This window comes from Hippichthys cyanospilos, chromosome 17, assembly GCF_059441005.1.
Source record: "Hippichthys cyanospilos isolate Australia breed blue-spotted pipefish chromosome 17, RoL_Hcya_1.0, whole genome shotgun sequence".
Taxonomy (NCBI): Eukaryota; Metazoa; Chordata; class Actinopteri; order Syngnathiformes; family Syngnathidae; genus Hippichthys; species Hippichthys cyanospilos.
The window spans coordinates 14,182,567-14,206,057 of record NC_142385.1 but is presented as its reverse complement, the minus strand read 5'-3'; the positions used below and the strand labels follow the sequence as shown (position 1 = coordinate 14,206,057).

Sequence of the window (23,491 nt, the reverse complement as noted above, 5' to 3'; positions counted from 1 at the left end):
TGTTGTAGTTTAAGTTGAAAACTTTATTTTTTGGCCATTTTCTTTTTAAAGTTTTTTTTCTTGTCTTTTTTTTTTTTAATATATTTCATTTTCCTAAAGAAGAGAAGAACGGGTCAGAGGGAGATTTTTTATTTAACTACGGGTGGGGGGCGTTAAAAGAACGTGTTAAAAATCCTGCCCTCTTCAAACGCCTCCTGCGGTGCAGTCCCGCATCGTCCCGTTTGTGTGCGCGAGTGTCAAAAATCCAACACACCTGACGGGGCCCAAAAAAGCACTTTGCCAGAAGATGTCGCCATTTAGTCCTCTTGACTGGCCCAAGCCGGCAAGGTGCCTCCTGCCTCAGAACAAAAGGAAGAAGTTGAAGAGGAGTGCAGGATTTGAACGGAGGTTCGACAATCGCTGTCGTTTTGCCATCTTCATCCGTTTCTGCACTTTAAAAAAAAAAAAAAAAAAACTTCTCTTCTGGGACCAATGAACTTGGAACAGCAGAAGAAGTAGTAGTAAAAGAAGAAGGTGCTATGAGACTTTGTCTTTCGCCGCCGCTTGGCTGCGCTGCGAGTCTCGTTTTTGGACGAGCGGTCGGCTGGGCACGCGGCGGGCCGCGGGGGTGTCGGCGCTCCATCCCGGAAGTATTTGGGAGGGAGGAGAGTTTAGTTTCCGGGCGGATGGAAGGAGCCTGGGTGTGTCTGAACCTGCATTGCTGTGAGTGCCAAAAACAAAAAAACAAGTGTGGCTTTTATTCAAGGGCCTCCACTAAAAACGCTTGTGCATGTAAAGTTGTCCTGGAATCACCACTAACTATTTGCCTATCAGGCAGCTCTTTGGCGACATCTCGTGCCATTGCAAGAGCATTACAGATCACTTTTTAGAGATGAGGAAATCACAAGCCCCTGTCACAAATTCCTAAAAAACCTAAGCCTATTTGGCTTCTCAAAAAAGTTTGTAATACCAACTGATGCCACAAGATGGCGCCAAATTCCATTCAATCAGGCCTGGGGAATCTTTCTTAACATTTCATAGGAAAACCTCGACTAAGCAGCGCGTTGTCCTACCTTGTGGATGCCCAATATAAAAGTGTTGGTGCGTCCCCTGCTGCGGCCCGTGCTGCGGGTGCTGCGGCACCGAGCCGGGCCCCTGCTGCGGAGGAGGCTGCAGCATGACTAGCTGGGCCTGGCCGTGGCTCCCCGAGTGGTGGGGGCCCGACATGGCTCCCTGTACATGGGCCTGGCAAAGGAAGAGACATGAAAAAAAGTTTGTTTTTTTCCTTTCCAAAATGTAACCGGGCGCGTTCCCACCTGCGCCAGCTGTCCCAGAGGGTACGTGGGGGGGATGCCTTGGTGGCCGTGGATGCTGTAGCCCTGAATGGGGTATGAGCCCTGCGGGGACGTGTGGCCGGGCGGCATGTTGGGCGGGGTCGGGGCGGACAGCGGACCCGAGTGGTACAAGGACTGCGGCTGGGGGCCCGACTGGGCGTTCTGCAAGCAAACGCCCAAATTTAAACATTGCTCCAACTGCGGCGGGCGCATGACATGTAACTTTTGAGTGCACCGTAAAATTTTAACTGTGTTATATCCACAAGTGTAAATTGCATTTGTGTATTACATCGTAGAGAGACTTCCTGGAAAGTGTGTATATTCTTGGGTGTTGCCTGACCTGTCCGGGACTAGGCGCAGCATGCTGCGGCGGGGGCTGGTTGCCCGTCGGGGTGCTGGATGGCTGCGGCTGATGTACTGCCCCCGAGTGGTGGGAGAAGGATTGCGGCGCTGCGCACACAACAGTTTGCACTACTCTTGTTTGGCAGGTTGAAGGACAACGGTTGCTCAAGCTTTTCACTTCACTCTGTGAGTGTATTTGCTGCTCACCATAGATGCCTTGCTGAGGTCCCTGTGGCCCATCCCCCTGCGCCTGAAACTGTGGGCCTCCCGGAGGTCCAAGGGCTTGTGGGTGGGGACCCCCGCCTTGCCCTATCATCCTCGCTCCCCCTTGCAGCATGGAGTACATAGGCTGAAAGAGAGGACATGGTTTAGAAAACGGAGACGGGGCACGAAGGCCGAAGCGCCGCCCTTTACCTGTCCAGGGTAGGGCGACATGGCCTGGATGACCTGCTGCTGCCCGTACTGCTGCGGGTTGTACTGAAGGTAGGACTGGGGGTAAGGGGAGGCGACCAGGGGGGCGCCGGCGGCCGAAGCCGCCGCTTGCAGCATGGGCGGCGCCGACGTGCCGTGGTCTGAGCGCGGCGCCACCACGGAACCTGGAATGCAATAGTCCACGCCTTTTAGTTTTAGGCGATTTTAGTTCAGTCAAAGTAATGCATCATCACCTTTGGTTCTGGGGTACTTTCCCTGGCTGACCGCAGACATAGTATACTGGTACATTTGTGGGGTCTGAAAAATATATATATTTTTTAAATGTTGGTAAATACAATCTGAAATTTCAATGTGTTTTTCGCTGGTGTACCTGTACAGAGTGGATCTGCGACACATAGGACAGGTAGGGAGCGTTGTAGAGCGGTCCCTGCCCGCCCGGGTGCTGAATGACCACGGGGCTTGGAGGAGTGGGTCGAGGCGGGGTGGGCGCCGTGTTGGGTTTTGTCTATACAGCAAAAGGCATCGGTTAGGGGAAAATGTGGCGCTCGGTGACTTGGGAAAAGCTCACCAGAGGCATCTGAGGTTTGATTGGATTGAATTCTTTAGCGTTGGGGTTCAAGGTGGACTTCTTCACTTGGCTATCACAATGACAGAAAGAATGTTCAAAGAGCTCACACATCACAGTGGCCAAACATCATTTTTTGTTCTCCTTTTGAATGCTTACTCTGCCACACCCTCCGTGCGCTCCGACGTGCCATCCTCACTTCCCGGCGTTCTGGCCGGCTGAGGCGCCGCCGGCGAATGCCTGTCCGAAACGGATCCCGCAGCAGCCGAGCCGGGGGCGCCCGGCGTGCCGGCCTCCTTGGGGGCTTCATCGGACGGGAGCGAGGGCAGAGAATGGGAAGGGCTGGGCGCGGCGGGCTGCAGTTTGGGTTCGGAAGCGGCGTGGGGGTCTGGCGAAGTTTTGGCGGCGGCGACGCCGGCCTGTGCCACCTCGCCGACGGCGGGAGGTGTCGCCGCTGCAGGCGAGCTCGGAGAGCTGGAGCTGCCGCCGCTCGGCTGGAGCTGCAGCGGAAAACAACAAGCCAAGTATGAAAATTAGGATGACGTTTTTAAATTCATCGGGATACAATTTTTTATCAGGCCCAAATAATTATAATGCAGCACCCTCACTATCCAAACGGACGTCCTAATGCCACATAAAAGCAAGTAGTCACTCACCCTAAACTCCTTTCCAAACTTCCGCAGCTCCTCTATTTGCGACCTTTGTTGAACTGAAGGAGCTAGCGGGGGGGGGGAAATGGCATAAACTAAAAACCCGGTTTTGGGAGAGCGGCCAGGCCCTTCACGTGGACTCGTCGCGCACTCACCTTTGCCGCTCTTGCTTTCCTCCGCGCCGCCGGGGCTCTCGGCGGAGCGTTCCTTCAAAGCGGCGCAAAGGATCTCGTTGACTGGCGAGACAAATGACAACCTAATGAGTTGCGCCGCTTCATTAGGTGCGCCAGCAGACTTAATTCGCTGCACGAACTTGATGTCACCACAGAATAATGTGGACTTTAATGTCCACTCAATTTAATGACTAAAACTGCAACATTGTTTCAAAGTGTTGATTGTACCATCTACAGGGAAGAGAGGGGCAGGGCCTGACGTCTTCTGTGCAGGCAAGGAGATAGAGGACGTGTCCAAATAAGGCGTGTCCTGGGAAGCGCCTGATTTGGGCGAGCGAGTGGCTGTAAAGACAGAATGCCACTCATCAGAAGACTTAAAAAGGAAACAACTATATCGTGCAGCAGGTGAGAAATTAAAATGAGAGAAACAGGTACCAGTGGACTGAGCGTGCGCGTTTGGAGTGCGGACTGTTCTGCTCGATTGCGGCGGCCTTTGCGCTTTGGGAGAAGTCCTGGCGGCAACTGAAAGACAAATTCTCATTAGTTTTCCATTATACGTGGGAAATTAGTTTTCCACAAATCTATTTTGAGAGCAAAACAAACTGCTTACAGCTAAAATAGTAACAACATTCCACACAATAAAGCCTCTCCGGTTAACGATAATTCAGTTGCAGAAGACAAAATGTGGAAAATCTCTATCAAAGTCCAATTCTGGCACAATGTTAATTATGTAAACACTGCTTGTAATGTGTGAAGCTTAACACAGTTTGCATGATTTGATTTTGAAAGTAGTTTTGAGAGTTGGATGCTGCTCAGTGTGGGGGTGGAAATATTCTAGTTGGATACAATACTGTGACCACCCCAAAGTCCTAAAATTTTTCACCCATAACAGGATGATGCAGATGCAGTTAATAACCATCTTAACAAATGTTCTCATATACTTGCATAAGGTTAGAGGAAACTATAAGACCACAGACTCCCCCTAAATGTTGGGTGTTTCGCGCTTAGCAGTTCATACATTTTTTTCCACGTACTTGCATGTATGAACAATACATCTGTTAATCTTTTTTTAATTCAAAGTCGGGTTGTTGCTGACGCACATCAGGCCAATGATCAGGAATATAGTGAAAATGACACCACAAAGATCTGTGGGTGAAAACAAAACAAATTTGATAAAAATGGGAGCTTTACCTCCGTTCACAGGTCGACCGGCCTCCGACAAGGAGTGTGGCAGTGAGTGGGAATGTGGAACCGAGTGTCCATGGGGAGCGGGCGGGCTGGTCGGAGATGGGGCCGTAGAAAGGGAGGCCGCTGATGCGGCCCCCGGAGAAGCGGGTGTGTACGGACTGCCGGGACCGGAGCCGGGGCCCGGACTGGGGCTTCCTTGTGGGTGGTGGGCGCCATATGCCCCGGATCGGCCCGATAAGGGGCTGCTCCGCTCAGACGGGGAAACGCCGGCTTGGGGGCCGCCCGCAGAGGGCAGCGGGGGCCTGGGAGACGAGGAAGAGGAGGACGGCGGAGTGGAACGATAACCGCCACTGAGGCGACTGTGGGGCGGAGGACCGCCGGGACCTCTCTCGCCTCGTTCTCGGTTCATCTCCCTTTGCCGCTGGGGTAAAGGAATGTACTTGCCCTCCCTGGAGGGAAAAAAAAAACAAAAACCCAGCCCAAATGTCACGAAAGTCCGGATTGGTTGTTCGCTCAAGCTAATGTACCGTATACGGTGTGTGGACACGGCTCTCACCTGGCTCCAGGACTATCTCGACCCCTTTCGCGCTCGCGGGGACTATCGTGGCCCCTGTCCCGATCGGTGCCATCGCGCACAACGGCGCTGTACTTGTCCTCCTCACTTTTCCCCTCGTCGTTCTCAAGGCCCACGCGGTGGCGGTACTGGGGGCTGGACTCGATCTCGCTGGCCAGGCGAGCGGCGCGGGCCTCCCGCTGTCGGTACACCTCAGAGTTGCCTCTCTCTAGTGGCACGCTAAGTAGAAAAAAAAAATTGGTTCCTCTACAAAATGCACAAGATATGACAACCGTTTGTAATTCTGGCCTCTATACACGTTTTAGTGGTTCACTGTCTTCTAAGAAAATACCAACAAAGCCTTAAAAACATGTTGGGGGTGGTTATTAAAAGAAAAATTCTACTTACGTATACATGGAAAGGCTGGAATCATATGTTGACGTGACTCCATATTTCACTTCATTGTAACGGAACATCTCGTTGGCATCCCAGCCATTGGACTATGTGAACAAAAACAAACAAATCATTTTCAATTAAAACAAATCACAACACAGTACACTCATAGTGCTAGTAGTGTAGAATGACACCATAGTAAACATTTAAATGTTGATTGAAGTGCAAAGAGGAATATCAGAATTGATGCCTGCAGACAGACAATTGGAAAATGAACGACCGCCAAAGCTTACCGCATCGGCATCCAAATTATAACCCTCTCCGTTGCTATCGCCCCCCTCCCATCTCTGCAACACCTTCTCTTTGTGTTCTCCGTTGATGCGTGTGGAGCTGATGGCGGTGTCGGTGAAGGTATCTGCGCAGAAATTGAAAAAATCAAATAAAACAAAAATAATAAAAGAAACAGTGAAGCCAACAATGGTAACTGGTAAACTGCAAACTAACAAGTAGTAAAATAATCTTTAGTTGCCCTTTCAACACTCATTTATCATTGTTTACACAGAGATGAGTAAAACATTGACCGGATCAACCAATCAAGAATCAAGCAATGGGGAAAATCCCTGGAATGTGTACCTCTGGTAGCATAGTTGAGGTCTACGTCTCTGCATATCATCGTAACTAGATCTGAAGGACTGAAGATCATGGTGTCGGTGATGTCTTCCCTCCGCGGAGGAGTCGATGTCGAGCCGTCCTCCTCTCGTTTGTGCACGGCGTCCACCGCCAACTCGCACTGCCAACAAGCAGCAAACAGATTTAGTTGTGTTTATTTTCAATTGATTTTCAACAGAGCATTTTAACAGAGAATATTTAACTTTGGTCATGGAAGAAACTAAAACTGAAAGTTTTAACTGCATTACATTTTGTAAAGCTTTAAAATTCAAATGAAAGTCAAGTGAAGTAGTAGCCTTACCCGTGAACTAAGTGTTTTGAAGATGCCTTCAAACATACTGCCATTCTTCACTCTTATATCGCAAGTGGAACCCTGAAAGAGACCCTCTAAAATTTTAACGACCGAGGAACCCAACATCACATCTCTGTAAGACGATGGATTATCAGCATTGAAAACTCACCACAACAGCTGTAAGGAAATGAAGCATTCGAGCATTGTTGTACACGCCCTCAAAAACCTGCACAAAGGACAAGACACAAAGTATCCAAGTCAGGACTCTCGTAGCACATCCCAAACAAAACGTCACGACTTGATGTGATACTTGTGGCAACAGGCTTTACTGTTTTACCAACAAAAAAAATCTCAAACTACCTTCACCGTGCCAGGTGAAATGGGGTGAATGGGGCCACTACTTTAGCAGTTGAAACTTGCAGAGCCACAAATCAGCTAAGAATCATAGTTTCAGTCTTTTAACAGTCTGCAAAATGTGTTTTACACATGTCACCACCAGTTCTTTCATTACTGCACAAAAGGAATCTTTATTAAAACTTGCCTATTTTCTGAACAAATGTTCTGTGTTTTGATACTCACGGGAGAAGACTGGAATGATGGTTTTGCCGTTGCACGATTCCTGTGGAAAAATAAAAACAGACAGTTAAAAATGGTCAGTTAAAGCCTACAATGTAACATGCAAATGCATTCTAGAACGTTTTTTTAAATGCTCACTGATAGCCAAATCAGACATTCATCATTCAATATCATCCGTGTTTTGTTTGTTTTCCACTGAAGTCCTTTTAAATATAAACGTTGGAACAAAATCAATCTTCGTCAAAATGATTTCAACAGACAATGGCGGGCTCAAAATTTCGACCTTTTTATGTGGCAAAAATTCGCAATATTGCTCAGCCCGATGATGTCTACATTCCAAACAAATCTCGCCGCGCACAATAGGCAACAAAACAATCCTAAATATTATGGCAAAAGGTGACCAAACGCAATGTTTACCATCAATCCCAAAGAAATGAACGTGGCTTGCTCAATGAGGTGGCAACGCTGCCAAGAAACATACTGGCTTACAAAACAAAGGCTGAGGCCAATCTGACCAAAACAAAACACACCGCATTCAAAACGGCGACGACGAAGCGAGACTCACCTAGCGTTCGCCATTAAATCTCTTCAAAAATGATTCATTTAACGAGCTACATTGAAGTTAGCGTTGCAAATAAAAAGATTGTTTTCCGCCGAGCTAGGTCCGCTTTTGACCGGCCAGATAAACTTTCTTTCACCTGTATGTTGATTTGCTACTTAATGGTTTCACCAAAAGTTCAACCCGCCCTTTCGAGTCGTTTTCAGCGAGGTTTGAGCAATCCGATTGGGTCGACCGGTCTGTCGATCAAACAGGAACAAAATGGATTGGCCAAGAGAGAAGCCGCGCCCCATTGAGCACCCAGCGCTTTAACCGGTAGGCCTTAGTCGCCAGGGGCCGACCCCGGAGTTTCCTAGCGCGCGTAGCCCGCCTTACTCACCTCCCGGCCGGCGTCCTGTTGCCGCTGCTGCCGCCACTGACTGGAGGAGACATGCCGGTGGGGCCCGTGGTACCATTTGACGCTTTTCTCCCGCCGGAGTTGGGCTGCTGTTGTTTCAGCATGGCGAACAAGCACGGGGTCTCGGACCGTACCGAAAGTCTGGAAACTAATAAACACTAACCGTCGGTTGTAAACTATCTTTAGCAGTTGAGCCGGTGTCACCTCAGCGGTACCGGCTAGCGTTGCTAATCTTGCTAAGTCGCCTATGGCCTAAAATATCCAAGCAAACCCCCCCGTTAATTCAATCAAAAGTGGCGTACCCCCTCAAAATGCTCCCCCGAACATCTACTTTGTGATATCAGCGGTTATGACAAAGCAAACGACGGCTGAACTGACACGAGTTTTCGTGTAATTATTTAGCAACGGCTAGGCGGCTAAGCATTAGCTTTGATCCCCAAGCTGCAGTCAGGCGCTTTCACTCCGCGTTTTTACTTTCTTTCCTTCTTCGGCGTCACCTTGACTCCGGCACCGGCGAAAACTCCCGATTAAAAAAAAATAAAGTCTTTGCGTTGCTTGTCAATCGCTTCGGAAAGTGAAATGATTCAGGTTTCGTGGCGAAAACCTGCAGCGGACGGTCAGCACCTCCTCTCGGTAGGTTCACTTGACTCAATCCGCGCGCGGTTAACTGGGAAATGCGTCCGAAAGAGGGAATGGGGAAGGGGGGAGGGGGGGGGGGGGGGGGGGGTATCCAACGAGCGCGCTCACCTGTGACCCCATCGTACGCGCGCACGTTGAAAGATTGATTGGATCGGATTGTTCTCCGATTGGTGTCTCAGAAGAAACAAAAGTACAGATAAATCTGACAACGGTTAATTGGGTCAAAGAAAAACAAATCCCGGTAATAATAGAATGATCCATTCTATTCATTTGTGTTAAACAAAAATTGATTAATTCAATCAACGTACAAAACGATAGAAAAATACGTTCAAGTAAATTAGATATGTCATAATAACACAATTTTCGCCTTTTAAATCCCGCACAGTGCTAACATTAAGACGTAATCAAAACAAAGTGTAGTCAAAATGTTGCTCATGTAGTGTACCGATTAAAAAACGATAGAAAAAAAGACACCTTGCTTGTTTGTGTTTTTTTTCAGATTACATTATGTTTTTTAAACAAAAGATGGCATTATGAATGCTTTCACGCTAAATTGACTAAGAATCAATCTTCGAGTCGATGACGTCAAAAAATTGACAGGGAATAATCTTTGCACATTGGCAATGTGCAGATATTTTCATCCGGAAAAAATCATCTTTCAAAGATAAGGACATTTCTGAATGACATTTGAACATTATTTCCACCGACAATTTAGGATCTAACTTGTATGTTCCAATCGGTGTAATACAATTTTGTAAATGTGTAGACAAATATTTTTATTTAATGCGAGTGAATGAAAGCATAGTTTATAGACAGAAGTGATTTATTTTGCGTCGAGTTTATATAAAATCTTACAGTGCTGGAAAATATCTGTGCGTCTTTAGTACATATATTACGACTGTAAAACAAGCAAGCATGGCCGCTTCCTTAAGGCCGGAAAATATGTTAGGGGACTTTTACTCTTTCTAAAAACAGACACGTGAAGCACCTCTGAAATTGTGTGATCAAACTGTAAGTATTTCAAGATTGCTATTTTAAGGGACTGTTATAATGAATTTTTACAATTTATTCTTTGTTTTGAAGTGTGCGGTGAAAGTCACATTTTGTCTTCTATCGAAGTAATTGCAGGTTTTGTGTACAAGTTATGTAAACTGCAATTGTGTTTCCTTGACGTTTGTGTAAGTTCTTTAAACGTCTCATTTGTCGTTTTACTTTAGATGTGGAGAGGAAAAACGCATTCACATCTTATTGGCCCATTGTTTTGGAGAAAATGTTTTAAATGTGTAATTTGACCACAGACTTAGGTAACCACGAATGCCGCACTGTCAAGAGGTTCCGTGTTTGAATCCCATCGGAATTTGGATTTTATCTGCGCATTCTACATCCCAAAGAAGAGATCAGTCCAGTGTGATTCTTTCTCCACCGCAAACAGGGTAGCAGCGCCAATGTTGACAAAAAAGCTTCCTACCTTGGAGAGCTTCCTCATACTGGTCTCCAGACGTGCCAGTCACCTTGCCAGACAACAATATGACGTCATCGTGGTGGGCGGGGGTCACGCAGGCACCGAGGCTGCCGCTGCAGCATCCCGAGTGGGGGCACAGACGCTGCTGGTCACCCAGAAAGTACACACCATTGGTAAGTGGACGAGGTTTGACCCTCAAATGTTTGTTCCCCTTATTGTCCGTGCTGCGATCTTCTCTCATCACGTTCCTCCCAGGCGCCCTGTCCTGCAACCCATCTCTGGGCGGAGTGGGGAAGGGTCACCTGGTGAAGGAGGTGGACGCTTTGGACGGCGTGTGCGGTCGAGCGGGAGATTGGGCCGGCATCCATTTCTCCATCTTGAATCGAAGGAAGGGCCCAGCTGTGTGGGGGCCGCGGGCTCAGCTGGACCGCCAACGCTACTGCCAATTCATACAGGTGAAGCAAAAAAAAAAAAAAAGCTACTGAGCCATGTCTGCCATCTAGAGGTAAATATTGATATTACAATTTTAAACTACTGGAAGAATAAAGTAAAATAAGACTAAATTAAATTTGTGGGGAACAAGTAATTAAGGGGCCACAATTGGGCTGCCAATTGCTGTAGACTAAAGGAGTATTTTAGACTTTTTCCTTTTTCAAAGAACTTGAGATTATTATTCGTATTCATATTTTTTTCTGCCTGCAGTCTGAGCTGCTCTCAACTCCCAGATTGACAGTGCTGGAGGGATCAGTGGAGGAGCTTCTTGTAACAGAATCTAACCCAGAAGAGCCTGGATGCCACCGAGTCACTGGGATACGTTTAGGTGGGCAACAAATTCATTAAAAAAAAAAAAAAAAAACTATTTCCGCTAAAGACTAAGAAAAGCCACCAGTGAATAAAAAGAGTAAGTATTGAGACTATTGTTACACTGGTCTCTGTTCGGCATTGAATGTTAGTGTAGTTCAGTTGTATTTAACTTTTAATTACATTATATACATTCATTTGATCATTTGGTCAATCAGTCCCAAAGACATGTTATGTTTGAATTCTTAAATAGATCCCAGGTAATTATTGTTTTAATTTTTTTTTTAAGTCTTTGTCTAAAAGAAGGTTAAAAAATGGCTGTCATGAAGTGATCAATAAATTTGGGTAATTGAGTAGTAAATTGTTCGATTACTTTGTTGGCATACAAAGCACTATAATAACTATTGTACTAAAGTAAGCAATTACTTTAGGTACTAAAGTTTACGACTAGTATCTAAAGTAATCAACTGGATACTTATTGATGAGGTGATTGATTATCCTAAAGGAGGGTCCTTTGGGATTGAGTAAGAACTGTTCTTTTCTCTTTTTTTTCCTCCACGGCAGCAGGCGCAAACCTCCCAATATCGGCCCGTTCCGTGGTTCTGACCACCGGTACGTTCCTGTCCGGCTCCCTCTTCATGGGTCAGAAAAAATCCCCGGGGGGTCGGATCGGAGACGCCCCCTCCGGCGCCGGAATGTCCCACGCGCTGAGGGAACGCCTGGAACTTAAGATGGGCCGACTCAGGACGGGGACCCCTCCCAGAATAGTCAAGGCTTCCGTGGACTTTGAGCAGGCTACGCTACACCCTACCGATAGTCGGCCGAGTCCCTTCAGCTTCCTCAACAGCCACACTCACTTCAAGGTACTTTCATGCAAATACAAAATGTAATTTATTCTCATTTGATATTAATAAACCTTTTGACAGGCCGAGGAGCAGCTACCGTGCTACTTGACTTACACCACTCCCGGCGTGGATAAAGTGGTCAAAGAGAGCCTTCATCTCAATTGTCACATACAGCAGGACACAAAGGGCCCCAGGTACATGCGGGCTTTTCCTTTAGACCTCGTTAAGAGATTTTGGGGAATTCTGCTTAAATTAGACCCCCCTTGTACATTTTCAGGTACTGCCCTTCAATCGAGTCCCGAGTACTTCGCTTTCCAGGCAGGCAGCATCAAGTATGGCTGGAACCCGAGGGGCTGACCTCTGACCTGGTGTACCCGCAGGGTCTCTCTATGACGATGCCCCCCGACGTGCAGTTGCGCCTCATTAGAGAGATCCCCGCCTTGCACAGGGCCGAAATCCACACGCCCGGTACATATCACTGCCAGACAAATTAATTTTTTGTAACTTATATACGTTACGTAGTTGTAGATGGGTGAATTAGTTCACTTATTCATCGCCAGCCTTGTTGAAAGGGAATTCTAGTCGCTTTCTTCACAAAAATATTTATTGCAGCCCTATTGGTCTTGGAAGAAGAATTAAGCAGCAAAATTCACCCTTCTTTTTTTTTTTTTAAATCAATTTCAGTGGGCCACCATTTTGCATGTTGCCGTCTACTGAACGTGACATCACTGTTGATCAGAATTCAGGTAACAACCAATTACAGCTCAGCATATGAATGTCACATGATCTGCATCCGAAAACAGCTGAGCTGTGATTGGTTGTTACATGATATCCCCTTAAATATTGATCTTTTAGTATATAGCCGTCAATGGCAGTGATTGAGTTAATTCTATTAAAGAAAAAAGTATTTTGAAGTCTATTCTTCCTGTGTGTTCTAGGCTACGGCGTGCAGTATGACTTTGTTTGCCCCACTCAGCTGAGTCCTGCACTGCAGGTGAAAAGCACACAAGGTCTTTTCCTGGCCGGGCAGATTAACGGCACCACGGGGTACGAGGAGGCTGCTGCACAGGTAGCTGCATTTTGGAGATTTATTTTTTTTACATTTTTTTATATATAACTGAGAACTGCAAGGTAAAGTTATTTTGGTAATCACTCTAGTCATTGTTTTGTTGATTAATCAGATTTAAAAACATGTTTTAGTTTCTATGCCTTAAATTAAAGAATATTTCTTTATTTCATCCTTGATTGAAGTAATTATGATTTGTTTAGTTTGTAACATGGCAGGAAATTGCCAGAAATGGGTACGGGCTAATAGAATGGAACCACATGGTGAAATTTTCATTTTTGTGTGTGTGTGTGTGTGTGTGTTTTTTTTTTTTTAATTGTACGCAGAGAAACTGTGCAAAGAACCCAAGGTCAAAATCTCATTTTGCCTATTTCTACAAATTTTTGAAGTCCATTGCCATGGGAACCCTCAATTTGAGAAAAATGCAAAATCAGTCTGCTTTTACAGAGGAATGCAGTAATTGGATTATTACTGTTGACGTGAAATTACATTTGGGCCAATTTTAATTAAAAAAAAAAAAGTTATCTCAACAATATTGATAATCGATGGATCGTTACATCTCTAACAGACTTTTTGGGACTTAATTTTTGTCTTGAAGGGCTTGTGGGCGGGGGTCAACGCAGCCCGGGCGGCGCTCGCCATGCCCACGTTGGCGCTATCTCGGACCGAGAGCTACATCGGCGTTCTGATCGACGACCTTGTGACGCGAGGCGTGACGGAACCTTACCGCATGTTCACAAGTCGGGCGGAGTTTCGGACGTCGCTGCGGCCGGACAATGCTGACCTGCGACTTAGCCTGAAAGGTAAACTCCGCCCACTCGGGATATTTGTTTCTGTAGGGGGAAAATTTGATTAAAACTAGCAAACAGATGACAGAAATGTCTTTGCCATCCAGACGTGAATCGTTGGACGTGTGGTTTTTAGGTTTTGAGGAGGTGGGCTGCGTGTCCCCCTCGCGCTACAGGCGGACCGTGCGAGTGCGGGACAGCCTCCAGGATGCGCTCGCCGCACTTGAGGGTTTCTCTCTTTCCACGGCCGCCTGGAAATCGAAAATGCCCTGCGCGAACATCAGCGAGACAAAGGCAGCCAAAACCACGCAAGTTACAAACTCTTTGGACTCATCGAGTAATTATTCTTGAGAAATTTAAAGTCATGTTTTTTTTTTTTCTGGTTTGACTTTCAGCGGTTTGGAGGTGCTCCGGTACGACGACGCGACCTTTGAAATGTTAGCCTCCGTCTTCCCAGAACGGCTTGGAGCCTACACAGAATTCTCGCAACGGTTGAAGATAGAAGGTGGCGTATAACTTTTTTAGTGAGAGTCAATTGATTTCGTCAGGTAGCATTCTAGCTTAGTAAGTCATTACGTTAAATATGTCAGAAGGACGCTCCTCTTTTTGTCGACAGAAATATAAGCTAACAATTTTGCCTGTTTGTTTGCACTCATTGATTTTTGTACGTAATGTATAAATGTGATACCACACCGTGTTGCGCAGCTGTCTACAGGCCTCACTGCATCCTCCAGCAGAAGGAGATTGAGAGAATTCGAAAGGAAGAAAGCATGGTTCTCCCACACGACTTGGACTATTTGTCTCTGCCTGTGTCTCTGTCACAGGAAGTCCGAGAGATTTTGGACAGGGTTCGGCCTAGCACGGTGAGACCCGTTTACAGCTTCAGGCTTTCCACCACTAGATGGCACTAGTGAAATTCACAACTTCTGGCCACCATTATTTTATATTATTTTTAAAACTACATTTCCTATGTAAGTGATCAGAATAAGTAAATTTGGGTTATTTCATTAAAAGTTGACATTTAATTCAAATATGAGCGGGTGTGGTAAAGAAAAAAAAACGTTGAAGATTAAGAAAATATATAAGATTTGTGAAAGTAGACTTTATTATTCCTTTTAGTAACATCAATTTTGTGTGAGTTAAAACCGGACAACAATTTTACCAACCAATTGTGACATACTTTTAAATAAAACGATTATCTCCCACAGCTGGGTGCTGCGACACGCTTGCAAGGAATAACTCCAGCGGCAATCGTCCACCTCCTCAACTATGTCCGCCACTCGGGGAAAGAGAAAAGAACGCGCGGAAACTAACCTGAGCAAAATGAGCGGCTCGTAACTTCCTGTTACAAAATGTTTCAATAAAGAACTATGTGTAGAACTTCTCGTGTGTCTTCCTAAAACTTTGACTAACCCCGTCTAAAATCCAGCTACCTGATGAAGAATTCTAATCCTGCTAAGAACCCAAGTGAGTAGCGTTAAACTCTGAGTGACCTTAACTGCAGTAAGAATGAGTCCGTCCAGCTCAGCAGTGCACGTTTGCCTCCTCCACGACAAAGCATAGTAAAAAAGCATCAAGGTGAAAGATTTTCCAGCGCCGTTTTAGGGTAAACTGTCATGTCGGCGAATGCGACCTCGGTGGTTAGTGTGATGGCTGATGATAGAGGACACTGAAAGACACAAAAGGGGCGTTATTTACATCGTAAAAAAATCCATTTCCAGTAAGTTTCATTGCTGGTAAAAAAAAAAAAAAAGTTCAAAAAGGGTCTTCGACGTCGATAGCCGTCAATGGCACTGAATGAGTTTATTCTTTTTACTTCCAAAAGTAAATAGTCCCAAAATTGTACAAGCCTAGTGAAGAAAAGAGAAAAGAAGAGAGGCGTACCTCAAACTTGCGGCACCTGAAAAGGTATTTGACACCCAGGATGTAGCTCTGAGGGAGATCTAGGAGCCCCATACGAGCCCACAGAATTTGCACAGACAGCCAATGTGGGAGGGTGCAGCCCGAGTCACATGTCTCCTAAGAGGGGAACCCAATCCATTAGATCTTTAAGATTATAGTGACGAAAAGATGACGTTCAAATGTTACGGGTCAAAGATTAGAGTTCAGAAAGTCCCAGCAGTCAATCCACATGGCTACCTCCGAGCTGATGGGACATTCCTGCTTGAGGACTCGGGTCCATTCGGGTTGCGAGCCCCAGCTCATGGCGATCGTGTCGGGGATAGCGGCTCCTTGCAAGATGTTGCTGATCTGGGAACGCAGCTCGGCGCAGTCCGTGGCAGGAGAACTTGGAACGTGCAAATACATTATACAGTTTTTTTTTTTTGATAAAAGGGACGGAAAATATTTGCAATCCAATTCAATAAATCGACGATAATATTTTTATTAAAATAACAGTTACTTTCAGTCTTACTTTAAAAGACAGACCAGTCCTTGACGCGTCCTTACCTAAAGGCGCAACCCGTGATTGCGTTGTGGGTGAAGAGGACGCTGGCCCGCGTGGACGGATCCGAGGAGCACTGGCCATCTTTCGGCACCCCCATTACAGTCACCTGGCACGCTGTCAAGGAACCGCTGTGCAAACTGGCAAAGCTACAAAACCTAAGCGGTTCTGAAGGAGGTTCCCTTCGTGAGGATACGGGTTTCTCTATTCCATTAAAGCTACCAAGGACCACAGATCCCACCCGCAGTCCAACTGAGGGAATTGTGGGCATTGGAGACGGGCGCGGCGTCCCCAACTAAAAAAGAGAAACAGATGAAAACACTAATACGGTAATGTGTGTTTTGCGATAAATACCTTGAATTGGATCGAGTGCACTTGTTGAAACAACTGGTTCGGTTTCACATCCGCTAAAACGACATTGACTGTCGCGCTTGCTAGCTCTCCTCGCTCTGTGTACACGATGACAAGCTCCACCTGGAAACGCATCCAAAACGATGGGCCAGATGAATACATGGCCGCAATGGTTAGCAACAAGAGATATGGAGGGAAATACATAACTCTTGTGCGGTATTTTGTCCGATACTTTGATTTTTAAATCAGAGGCATTTTACATCATCTAAATACAGTAGGGAGCTGAAATTTCACCCAGGTGGTGACAGTATGTCAATTTTCAACATGAGACAACTACTGTGTGGCATCCCTTGGCTGAAATACTGCAAGAACGATGTGGAAGAAACAAACATAAAAGCAGACATCTCCGGTTTCAAGCTAGCATTTTGTTTTGAATTTAGGGTTAAGTACACTTACCTATATTTACCGCATTATAGAGTGCGCCTAAAAGCCTTTAATTTTCCCAAAAGGTAAATGTCCGTCTTATAATGCGGTGCGCCTTATAGTGCGGAAAATACGGTACACTGAAATGGCAAATTATGTTTTTTCGGTTTGGCAGAGTTTAGAAATGCTAAATTGGACGTTTCATAATGATGGACAATGGCGTGGCTTTACTTTTGTCTAAATAGCACTTATGAGCTTGAATACACCATTTGAAAAGCAAAAACAAAGCTTCTCACTTCTTTTGCCACATTCGAACAGAGGTTGTTTCGCTCGCTTGGTGCAGGCCAGTTAGAAAGGGGAGAGACTGGAATCTGAAAAAACAAAACAAAAAAAACATAGTATCTTAAATACACAATAGCGATTGATCCAAATCAGATTTTTTTCAGGGCTGATACAGATTGGTAGTGAAAGAGGTTGCTCACAGATATTTGGAGCTGATACTTATATTTAGTAAAAGCATCAACCAGATATTGCTATCAAAACTTATTACAAACTTTACGATCTAACTTAATTTTGTTGAAACATTTTGAAGTAGATGTCTGTAGAGCAACAAAAAAGTGCAGCGAGTTCCCAGATCAGAAGGCGTCCCTTTTCAAGCTTAATTTTTAAAAAGTTACCTTAGGTTAACACAGGTTAAAATTGATCTTTAATATTTGAAATATCCCTATTTTTAAAAATGTGTCAAAATGCCGAACATTTTTTAAAGTCAAACCAGCAAAAAAAAGGTGGCAAATGTTCTCTCACCAAAAGGTCAGACACTTTTTCCTCCGCAGGTTTTGGAATCTGGAATGACAACGTGTTGATTTAAGAGAACAGTTTTTTTTTTTTAAACTTGAGCAGACTTGCTTACTTTAATTAAACTCAGGTCCGAGAAGTAGGAGAGCGCACTGAGATTTGGGTCTTTGGTGCATGATTCCAGCGTCGCCACACGAGTACAGGACAAAGACTGAGACCTTAAGAAGCCTGCAAGAGGGGCAAAAAAAAAAAAAACCCTTCAGTGTTTACGATGCTTGGAAACAGAAGTCAAAAACAAGGTGACATCACATACAGTTGTACATTTTTTTTCATGCAGCGGCAACTTACGTGCGGGATTGCGATTAAAACACAATGCACTTGCAAGTCCTGGAGACGGCTGACGAAGGAGACCTCGCACAGATGAACTACTGAAGTATGTCTGGATGACATCATCGGCCTTGAAAATGCAGGAAAAACAAATTTGGTAAAGCATCTGGCTTAAAATAGCTACAATACAAGAATATAATGCGACAATATTATTATTATTTCTTACCCGATAAAAATGTCTGCTGTGTTCAATGCTTATTGGTCGTGGTGGTGAGAAGTGATAAGAGTCCCCCAAAACTGGACGCTGAAGTGGAGCAGTAGGGACCTTGAAATCATCAACTAATGAGAGCGAAAAAAAAAAAAAAAAATCAACATTCAAACAGAGCCAGAAACCTTCTTGTGAAGAAATTGAATCAGCAGTTTGCGCATTAAACATGAAAATTAAATACAATTTAGAGGACACAAATGTATTGTTGTCATCTAGGTGTAATTGACTCCCAGCCTAAAAACATAATTGCTCAAGTTATTTCCAAGTTTCCAAATATTTGACCGGTACCAACCGCTTACCTTCAGAACGAACACAAAACAAAGAATCGGTCACAGTGACCAACGAAGAATCCACATTGGCGCGGAACATGAGCCATTTCTCAACGCAATCTCCCAACCTGCAAAGCGCACACACAAAAATTAAACGTCATTAATATGCACTTCCGTGCGACGACGACACGTTCTTACTCTGCTTTCTGTTGACATCCGGTGAAGACGGTACTCAGGTCAGTAACGCCACAGTCAACGGTGTCACAACAGCAGCCGATATCGCAGAATTCTGGAGTCAAATCGCAGGCACATGCTGGAGAAGAAAAAAAGCAAAATCACGGTTAGTTGGGATTACATTTTCAGTATCAGGCTTTCCAAACCACAAAGTGCTATTTTACACAAAGTTTTTACTATTGCACTTCTTCTTCCCCCCCATTGTGCGATGCATGTCTCGAGTTGTTTCTTCATACTTGTGATGCGTAGTGACAAACTTTGATCTGACAATATCCAACAATCTATACATTTATTTGTATTACCTTTAGGGTCTACCACATTTGGGACACTAACTGCCGCGGGAATTAGTGTGTTTGTCTCTGTGGTGTCATTGAGGGGACTGGTGGAGTTCTCGACATCTGTGGGCCCCTGAGAAGGGGTCTCAGAGTTGGGAGAGTCCCCATCTGTCGCACTTGGAGTGGGCTCCACAGAAGAGGCGGTAGCAGCGGTGGAAATATGGTTGTCTGAAATATTTACGGACTCATTCGTGGCAGCGAGAAGACTGCTGGATTCCACTCCGTCGGCGACCTCCGGAGAGGGGGTCGCTGAACTCACGGGTTGCCCATCAGTGGATGACTCAATTTGCGCTCGCGTTTGCGCTGAAGATCCAAATATTAGGACGACAAAAACGAGATGTAGACGGGCCCATTGGCGGTAGTTCATGTCCTCACAAAACAAACGCGGTACGCATGGTTTCCAGTTTTTGTTTTTTTGTTTTTTACTTCACGGCGAACAATGAAAATATCGCGGAATTTCTCGGAAGCTAGCTTAACGTGCTACGCAAGCGCGGTTGCCAAGGCTTCTCGTTACCAAGGAAGTTCAAGCACCAACTTCCGGTGACTGCCCTACCGTAAAGCCCATAAAATAAAGGACATGCTTTTTCATTTTGTTCTGTACATAAACTTGTATAAAAACACACGTAGAACCATATTGGGAGATGTGTTTCCTTCTACAATTAAAAAATGTATTTTGAACTTAAAAAGAATAGCTAAGAAAATAATCTTGGGTGCAAATATTTTTTTTAAATCTCAAGTCCATTATTTTTCTAGTAAATCGGTTTTTGTTCCCAAATTTCTATGAATATAAATATACAATGAACTTTGCTCTCAATAGGTAAATAAAATGGCACACCAATGAGGGTATCACAGGAAATGCAATTAAAAGTTTTAGCTACAGCAAGCTAACAATGTCGCCTGTCACCTGATTAGCAATGTCTAAATAGACCTGAAAAATACACGTTGTTTCTGTAAATTAAACAATGAAAAATATTTCATTTTGAAGAGAATACTTGAGTGAATCTGTGATAGTTTATCCACTGTGTAAGTCTTATGTAACAAAGTAAAACATTGCCCTTCCTGTCTGATCTGAAATGAAGACTAGCTGTTGGAGGATCGTTTCTCATAACAGAGTTATGCAAAAAAAAAAAAAAAAAACATTGTGTCATTCCAGATGTTTTCTTTAATAACATAGTGCCTTGTGGTCACATTGTTCTGATCTTTTTTACTGTATATTCACAATATAGTTTCAGCTTTGGAAAGGATGTGAATTCCAAACAGTAGCTGCAGGCTGTCTGTACTCACAACGTGATTTCTCATGCTTTTTTTTTGCAAACTATCCTAATGCACGATGATACTATGCATTGAAAGTAATGGGCTAACCGTCATGTGACCGTGTTTTAACACACACACAGCGCAGCGAGCCGTGTGAAAAAAAAAAAAAAAAAGATGGCTTGACTTAACTCAGGAATTCTCAGAGTCAAATGTCTTTCTGATGAACCAACAGCTATTTTCGTTTAGATTGCGCAATTGAGCCAGTGGCCATTGTTCTCATTGTTTGAGCTTACACAAGACCCCCCTTGTCCTTCCCTCAAGTTACACAGGAAATAGTTGATAAAATATCAGGAGGAGGGAACTTGCAATCCAGCTGAGGGCTTCTCTTCAGTGTGTTTACAGTAAAATGCTGGTGGGACAGCCCACTGAGATTTTGGACTCACATGTCAGAGAGGCTGTAAAGCAAACCCACTGGAGCTTGCAGAGGCAAAGTCCAGATGTTAGTGGACCGGACAAAAGGGTTATTTTCTCGAGGAAAGGACTCAGTCAAGCCCTTGGTAAACATCTGACGGAGGAAGAAAAAGCTACACGTTGTAGCGATTTTGTTCGTTCCCTCAAACTTTTGGACTACAGCCATGACGGAGGAGAAAGAGTTGTCCTACGGCGATGCCATACAGGAGGCGAGCAGCGCCATCTCTCGCTTTCCGCTCACCCCCGTTCGAGGAATTCCTCTAATGTGCCACATCGCCAATAACTTTGATGCCATCTCAGCATTTGTTCCTGACTCCTCGGACCTCCTCATCGCCACCTATCCAAAAGCGGGTCTGACAAAACGCTTCTCAGCATGTTCCGATTCTAAAATTCTCATTCATTGTGTTCTTCTACTTTTGGGAGTAAAGGGACAACATGGACCCAGGAAATAGTTGATCTGCTTCTGCACAACGGAGATGCTGAGACCTGCAGAAGAGCTCCTACACCGGTTCGAAGTCCCTTTCTGGAGATCTGCAGCCCACCACCCATTCCCTCAGGTGTGTCCTACATATGTACTAAATTTAGCCGATATTTTTTTTGGTGCACCTGCACAAGCTAAGTCAAAAGATACCAAAGAAAACGTTCATGGTACTGTAATTATGTTATCACCATTAACCCTTGTGGCATTATGTTACAAATTATGGAAATTACTTTGATTTTTTTCTGATATCATACGAGCATCAATGGGGAAAAAACACTAGGGAGATGAAATTTCCGGCAGGTGATTAAAACATGTCAAATTTCAAAATGCAACCAGTCTGACATTTCTTTGCGATTGCAGCCGGACGTGCAAGAATTTGTGAACAAAAATGATCAATGTCCAAATTTTGGACCATAGAAAACCATTATAATGAAATTTTTTGAGATGCATTTTAATAGGATTTACTACATGGCTTTTCCTGCTACTTTTGTAACGTTCCGTTGAGCGGGGTTCAAACTATGACGGCAAACACAATGTTCTTTGTTGACTTGTGTTTCACCTGAAGACAGTAGGAGGCGGTAGAGAGCAGTTAGTGGCTATGTCTTAAAGTATCATCATATCGTCACAAACTACAAAGACAGACCATACCGTTTTTCATTTTTTTTTGTGGGTGAACAATGAGTATATATTCATAACTATAATTACTACACCTTTAAAAGCATTTACAAAATTAGGGGAAAAATGCAGTATAGTTTGCAAAGTATGTGCACATGGGTAAATCATGTTCCAAAAACTCACTTTTGGATACATTGCCATAAAGCTTTTCAAACTGAGGCAAGAAAATGGTTAAACTGGTAGTCACACTGATCCCATGCCAAGCACAATTAACATCAAGTTGTTGAACAGCATAATCTTTTGCTTCAAGCCTTTGAAGTTAAACAACTATGATGTTGGTACGGGTAAAGCGTGATCATTCTCAAAAACATCCACTAAATCTGGCTTTTATTGATGCTAATTTCTTGCGCAGTCTCCTCTGGCATTTGAGTGTTTTAATTCGTTGTAGTGGTAAGGAATGTTGCCATGAATAGCTTAAACCAGCAGTTCTCAAATTGAGGGTTTGAGAATGGAATCCAATCTTTCATATGGTACCACCTATGTGTATATTGACATAGCCCTCAATATTTTCTCGACGCTGAAAATGCTCAAAATGGGCTGGCACTCGAGGGGTTGCCTTGTTGGACAGCACAGCCCTTAGTTTTAAGTATGTTGTTTATTTTTTATAATCAAAAAAATGCTTTATACTGGTTAGGGGTTAATAAACTGAAAAAAGGGTTCAGAGAACCACTGGCTCAAATTGTACTTAAAATACTTAATTTTACTTCAACTTGGAGTAGGGAATGATAAGGACGTACCAAGCTGAAAAGTGCCTTGAGCAAGACAATTTAAAAAAAAAAAAAACAGTATAGTGACTTTGGGATACTCCATATGGTTATTGACAGTATAAATAATAGTTTATAAAAAAAAAGTCTCTCCAAGTTATGAAAAAACATTAAAACAACAACCCAGCTATCTAATTTCTCGTGTTTGTCCTTGTTTGGGTTGTGGATAAGCAGATGTCCATCCATACGTTGTAGTTTTTTCCTTCTTTAGTATGGTGGAACATTTACAGAGATCAGTTCCTGCTCAATGCCCCCATTCACAAATGGCCAGCAGTTGACTGGCAACCAATCCAAGATACAAGGAAAGACTCCAGCTTTCCCACGACCCAAAACAGGATCTGCAGAGCTGGACACATGCTGCTCTGCACAAACTCATAGTGAGAGGCATTTGGATTTCGGTTACCTTAGTGACGTATCGCCCCGGGGCGGCAGTACGTGGGCCTGTAGCGTTCGGGCCTGCCACGGAATCCTGAAAACAACAGCAAATTATGGTTTTGGATCACAATCTGCTCGGTTCATATTATTCTCATCTGACTTTATGGAAGATAAATTGGCACCCCAACACAAAGCCTGATTTTGAAATCGTCAGTTTTGATTGTGCAATCAAATCAAAGGGCGAGGTTAACTGGCGTAGCAACCAGATGGCAATCTGCTCCCTTTGACCTCGTGTACCCGCGTCTTACAAAGAAGCACAGACT

At 44.5% G+C, this 23,491-nt stretch overlaps 4 protein-coding genes across 11 annotated transcripts in view; 2 read left to right on the top strand and 2 right to left on the bottom strand.

The window, feature by feature from the left end:
* Positions 1-2: 2 nt before the first annotated feature.
* On the bottom strand, positions 3-8,764 carry atxn2l (ataxin 2-like). 3 transcript variants are annotated; one of them, XM_088438563.1, is made up of 23 exons: positions 8,085-8,764; positions 7,150-7,189; positions 6,740-6,796; positions 6,580-6,651; positions 6,243-6,399; positions 5,903-6,024; positions 5,625-5,716; positions 5,220-5,456; positions 4,667-5,112; positions 3,911-3,997; positions 3,704-3,817; positions 3,458-3,538; positions 3,309-3,370; positions 2,812-3,152; positions 2,656-2,725; positions 2,458-2,592; positions 2,321-2,384; positions 2,070-2,251; positions 1,863-2,004; positions 1,654-1,784; positions 1,296-1,475; positions 1,053-1,224; positions 3-700 (listed from the first exon to the last, which is right to left on the bottom strand). In XM_088438563.1, the coding sequence occupies exons 1-23, from the start codon at positions 8,204-8,206 to the stop codon at positions 651-653; spliced, it is 3,156 nt and encodes a 1,051-aa protein (XP_088294689.1). In that variant the 5' UTR covers positions 8,207-8,764; the 3' UTR covers positions 3-650. The 3 variants fall into 3 exon arrangements, with proteins under 3 accessions (XP_088294689.1, XP_088294690.1, XP_088294691.1); XM_088438564.1 differs by having other exon boundaries at positions 1,654-1,763; XM_088438565.1 differs by lacking the exon at positions 8,085-8,764 and adding an exon at positions 7,712-7,869.
* mto1 (mitochondrial tRNA translation optimization 1) lies at positions 8,034-15,083 on the top strand. 4 transcript variants are annotated; one of them, XM_088438568.1, is made up of 13 exons: positions 8,034-8,141; positions 10,174-10,376; positions 10,459-10,658; positions 10,906-11,023; positions 11,569-11,867; positions 11,931-12,043; positions 12,127-12,317; positions 12,788-12,918; positions 13,514-13,718; positions 13,840-14,011; positions 14,099-14,208; positions 14,409-14,566; positions 14,912-15,083. In XM_088438568.1, the coding sequence occupies exons 2-13, from the start codon at positions 10,187-10,189 to the stop codon at positions 15,014-15,016; spliced, it is 1,992 nt and encodes a 663-aa protein (XP_088294694.1). In that variant the 5' UTR covers positions 8,034-8,141; positions 10,174-10,186; the 3' UTR covers positions 15,017-15,083. The 4 variants fall into 4 exon arrangements, with proteins under 4 accessions (XP_088294694.1, XP_088294693.1, XP_088294695.1 ...); XM_088438567.1 differs by lacking the exon at positions 8,034-8,141 and adding an exon at positions 8,572-8,735; XM_088438569.1 differs by lacking the exon at positions 8,034-8,141 and adding an exon at positions 9,645-9,752 and having other exon boundaries at positions 11,572-11,867.
* The window catches only part of LOC148409837 (tectonic-3-like), a 25,978-nt gene continuing 17,272 nt past the window's right edge, over positions 14,786-23,491 (bottom strand). For 2 of the 3 annotated variants that reach the window (XM_088438571.1, XM_088438572.1), the window contains 14 exons: positions 23,197-23,262; positions 18,778-18,892; positions 18,610-18,707; positions 18,269-18,381; positions 18,064-18,172; positions 17,831-17,943; positions 17,725-17,763; positions 17,217-17,291; positions 16,501-16,620; positions 16,343-16,441; positions 16,152-16,255; positions 15,843-15,990; positions 15,588-15,722; positions 14,786-15,372 (listed from right to left, as the gene is read on the bottom strand). In XM_088438571.1, coding sequence (XP_088294697.1) covers positions 15,277-15,372; positions 15,588-15,722; positions 15,843-15,990; positions 16,152-16,255; positions 16,343-16,441; positions 16,501-16,620; positions 17,217-17,291; positions 17,725-17,763; positions 17,831-17,943; positions 18,064-18,172; positions 18,269-18,381; positions 18,610-18,679 — 1,221 coding nt within the window. In that variant the 5' untranslated portion in view covers positions 18,680-18,707; positions 18,778-18,892; positions 23,197-23,262 and the 3' untranslated portion in view covers positions 14,786-15,276. Of the gene's footprint in view, positions 15,373-15,587; positions 15,723-15,842; positions 15,991-16,151; positions 16,256-16,342; positions 16,442-16,500; positions 16,621-17,216; positions 17,292-17,724; positions 17,764-17,830; positions 17,944-18,063; positions 18,173-18,268; positions 18,382-18,609; positions 18,708-18,777; positions 18,893-19,115; positions 19,648-23,196; positions 23,263-23,491 lie in introns of those variants that run through there. The other variant, XM_088438570.1, reaches the window with a different exon arrangement.
* The window catches only part of LOC148409842 (sulfotransferase 1B1-like), a 5,285-nt gene continuing 2,572 nt past the window's right edge, over positions 20,779-23,491 (top strand). Inside the window, exons 1-2 of the mRNA XM_088438574.1 lie at positions 20,779-21,224; positions 21,302-21,430. Coding sequence (XP_088294700.1) covers positions 21,038-21,224; positions 21,302-21,430 — 316 coding nt within the window. The 5' untranslated portion in view covers positions 20,779-21,037. The remainder of the gene's footprint in view (positions 21,225-21,301; positions 21,431-23,491) is intronic.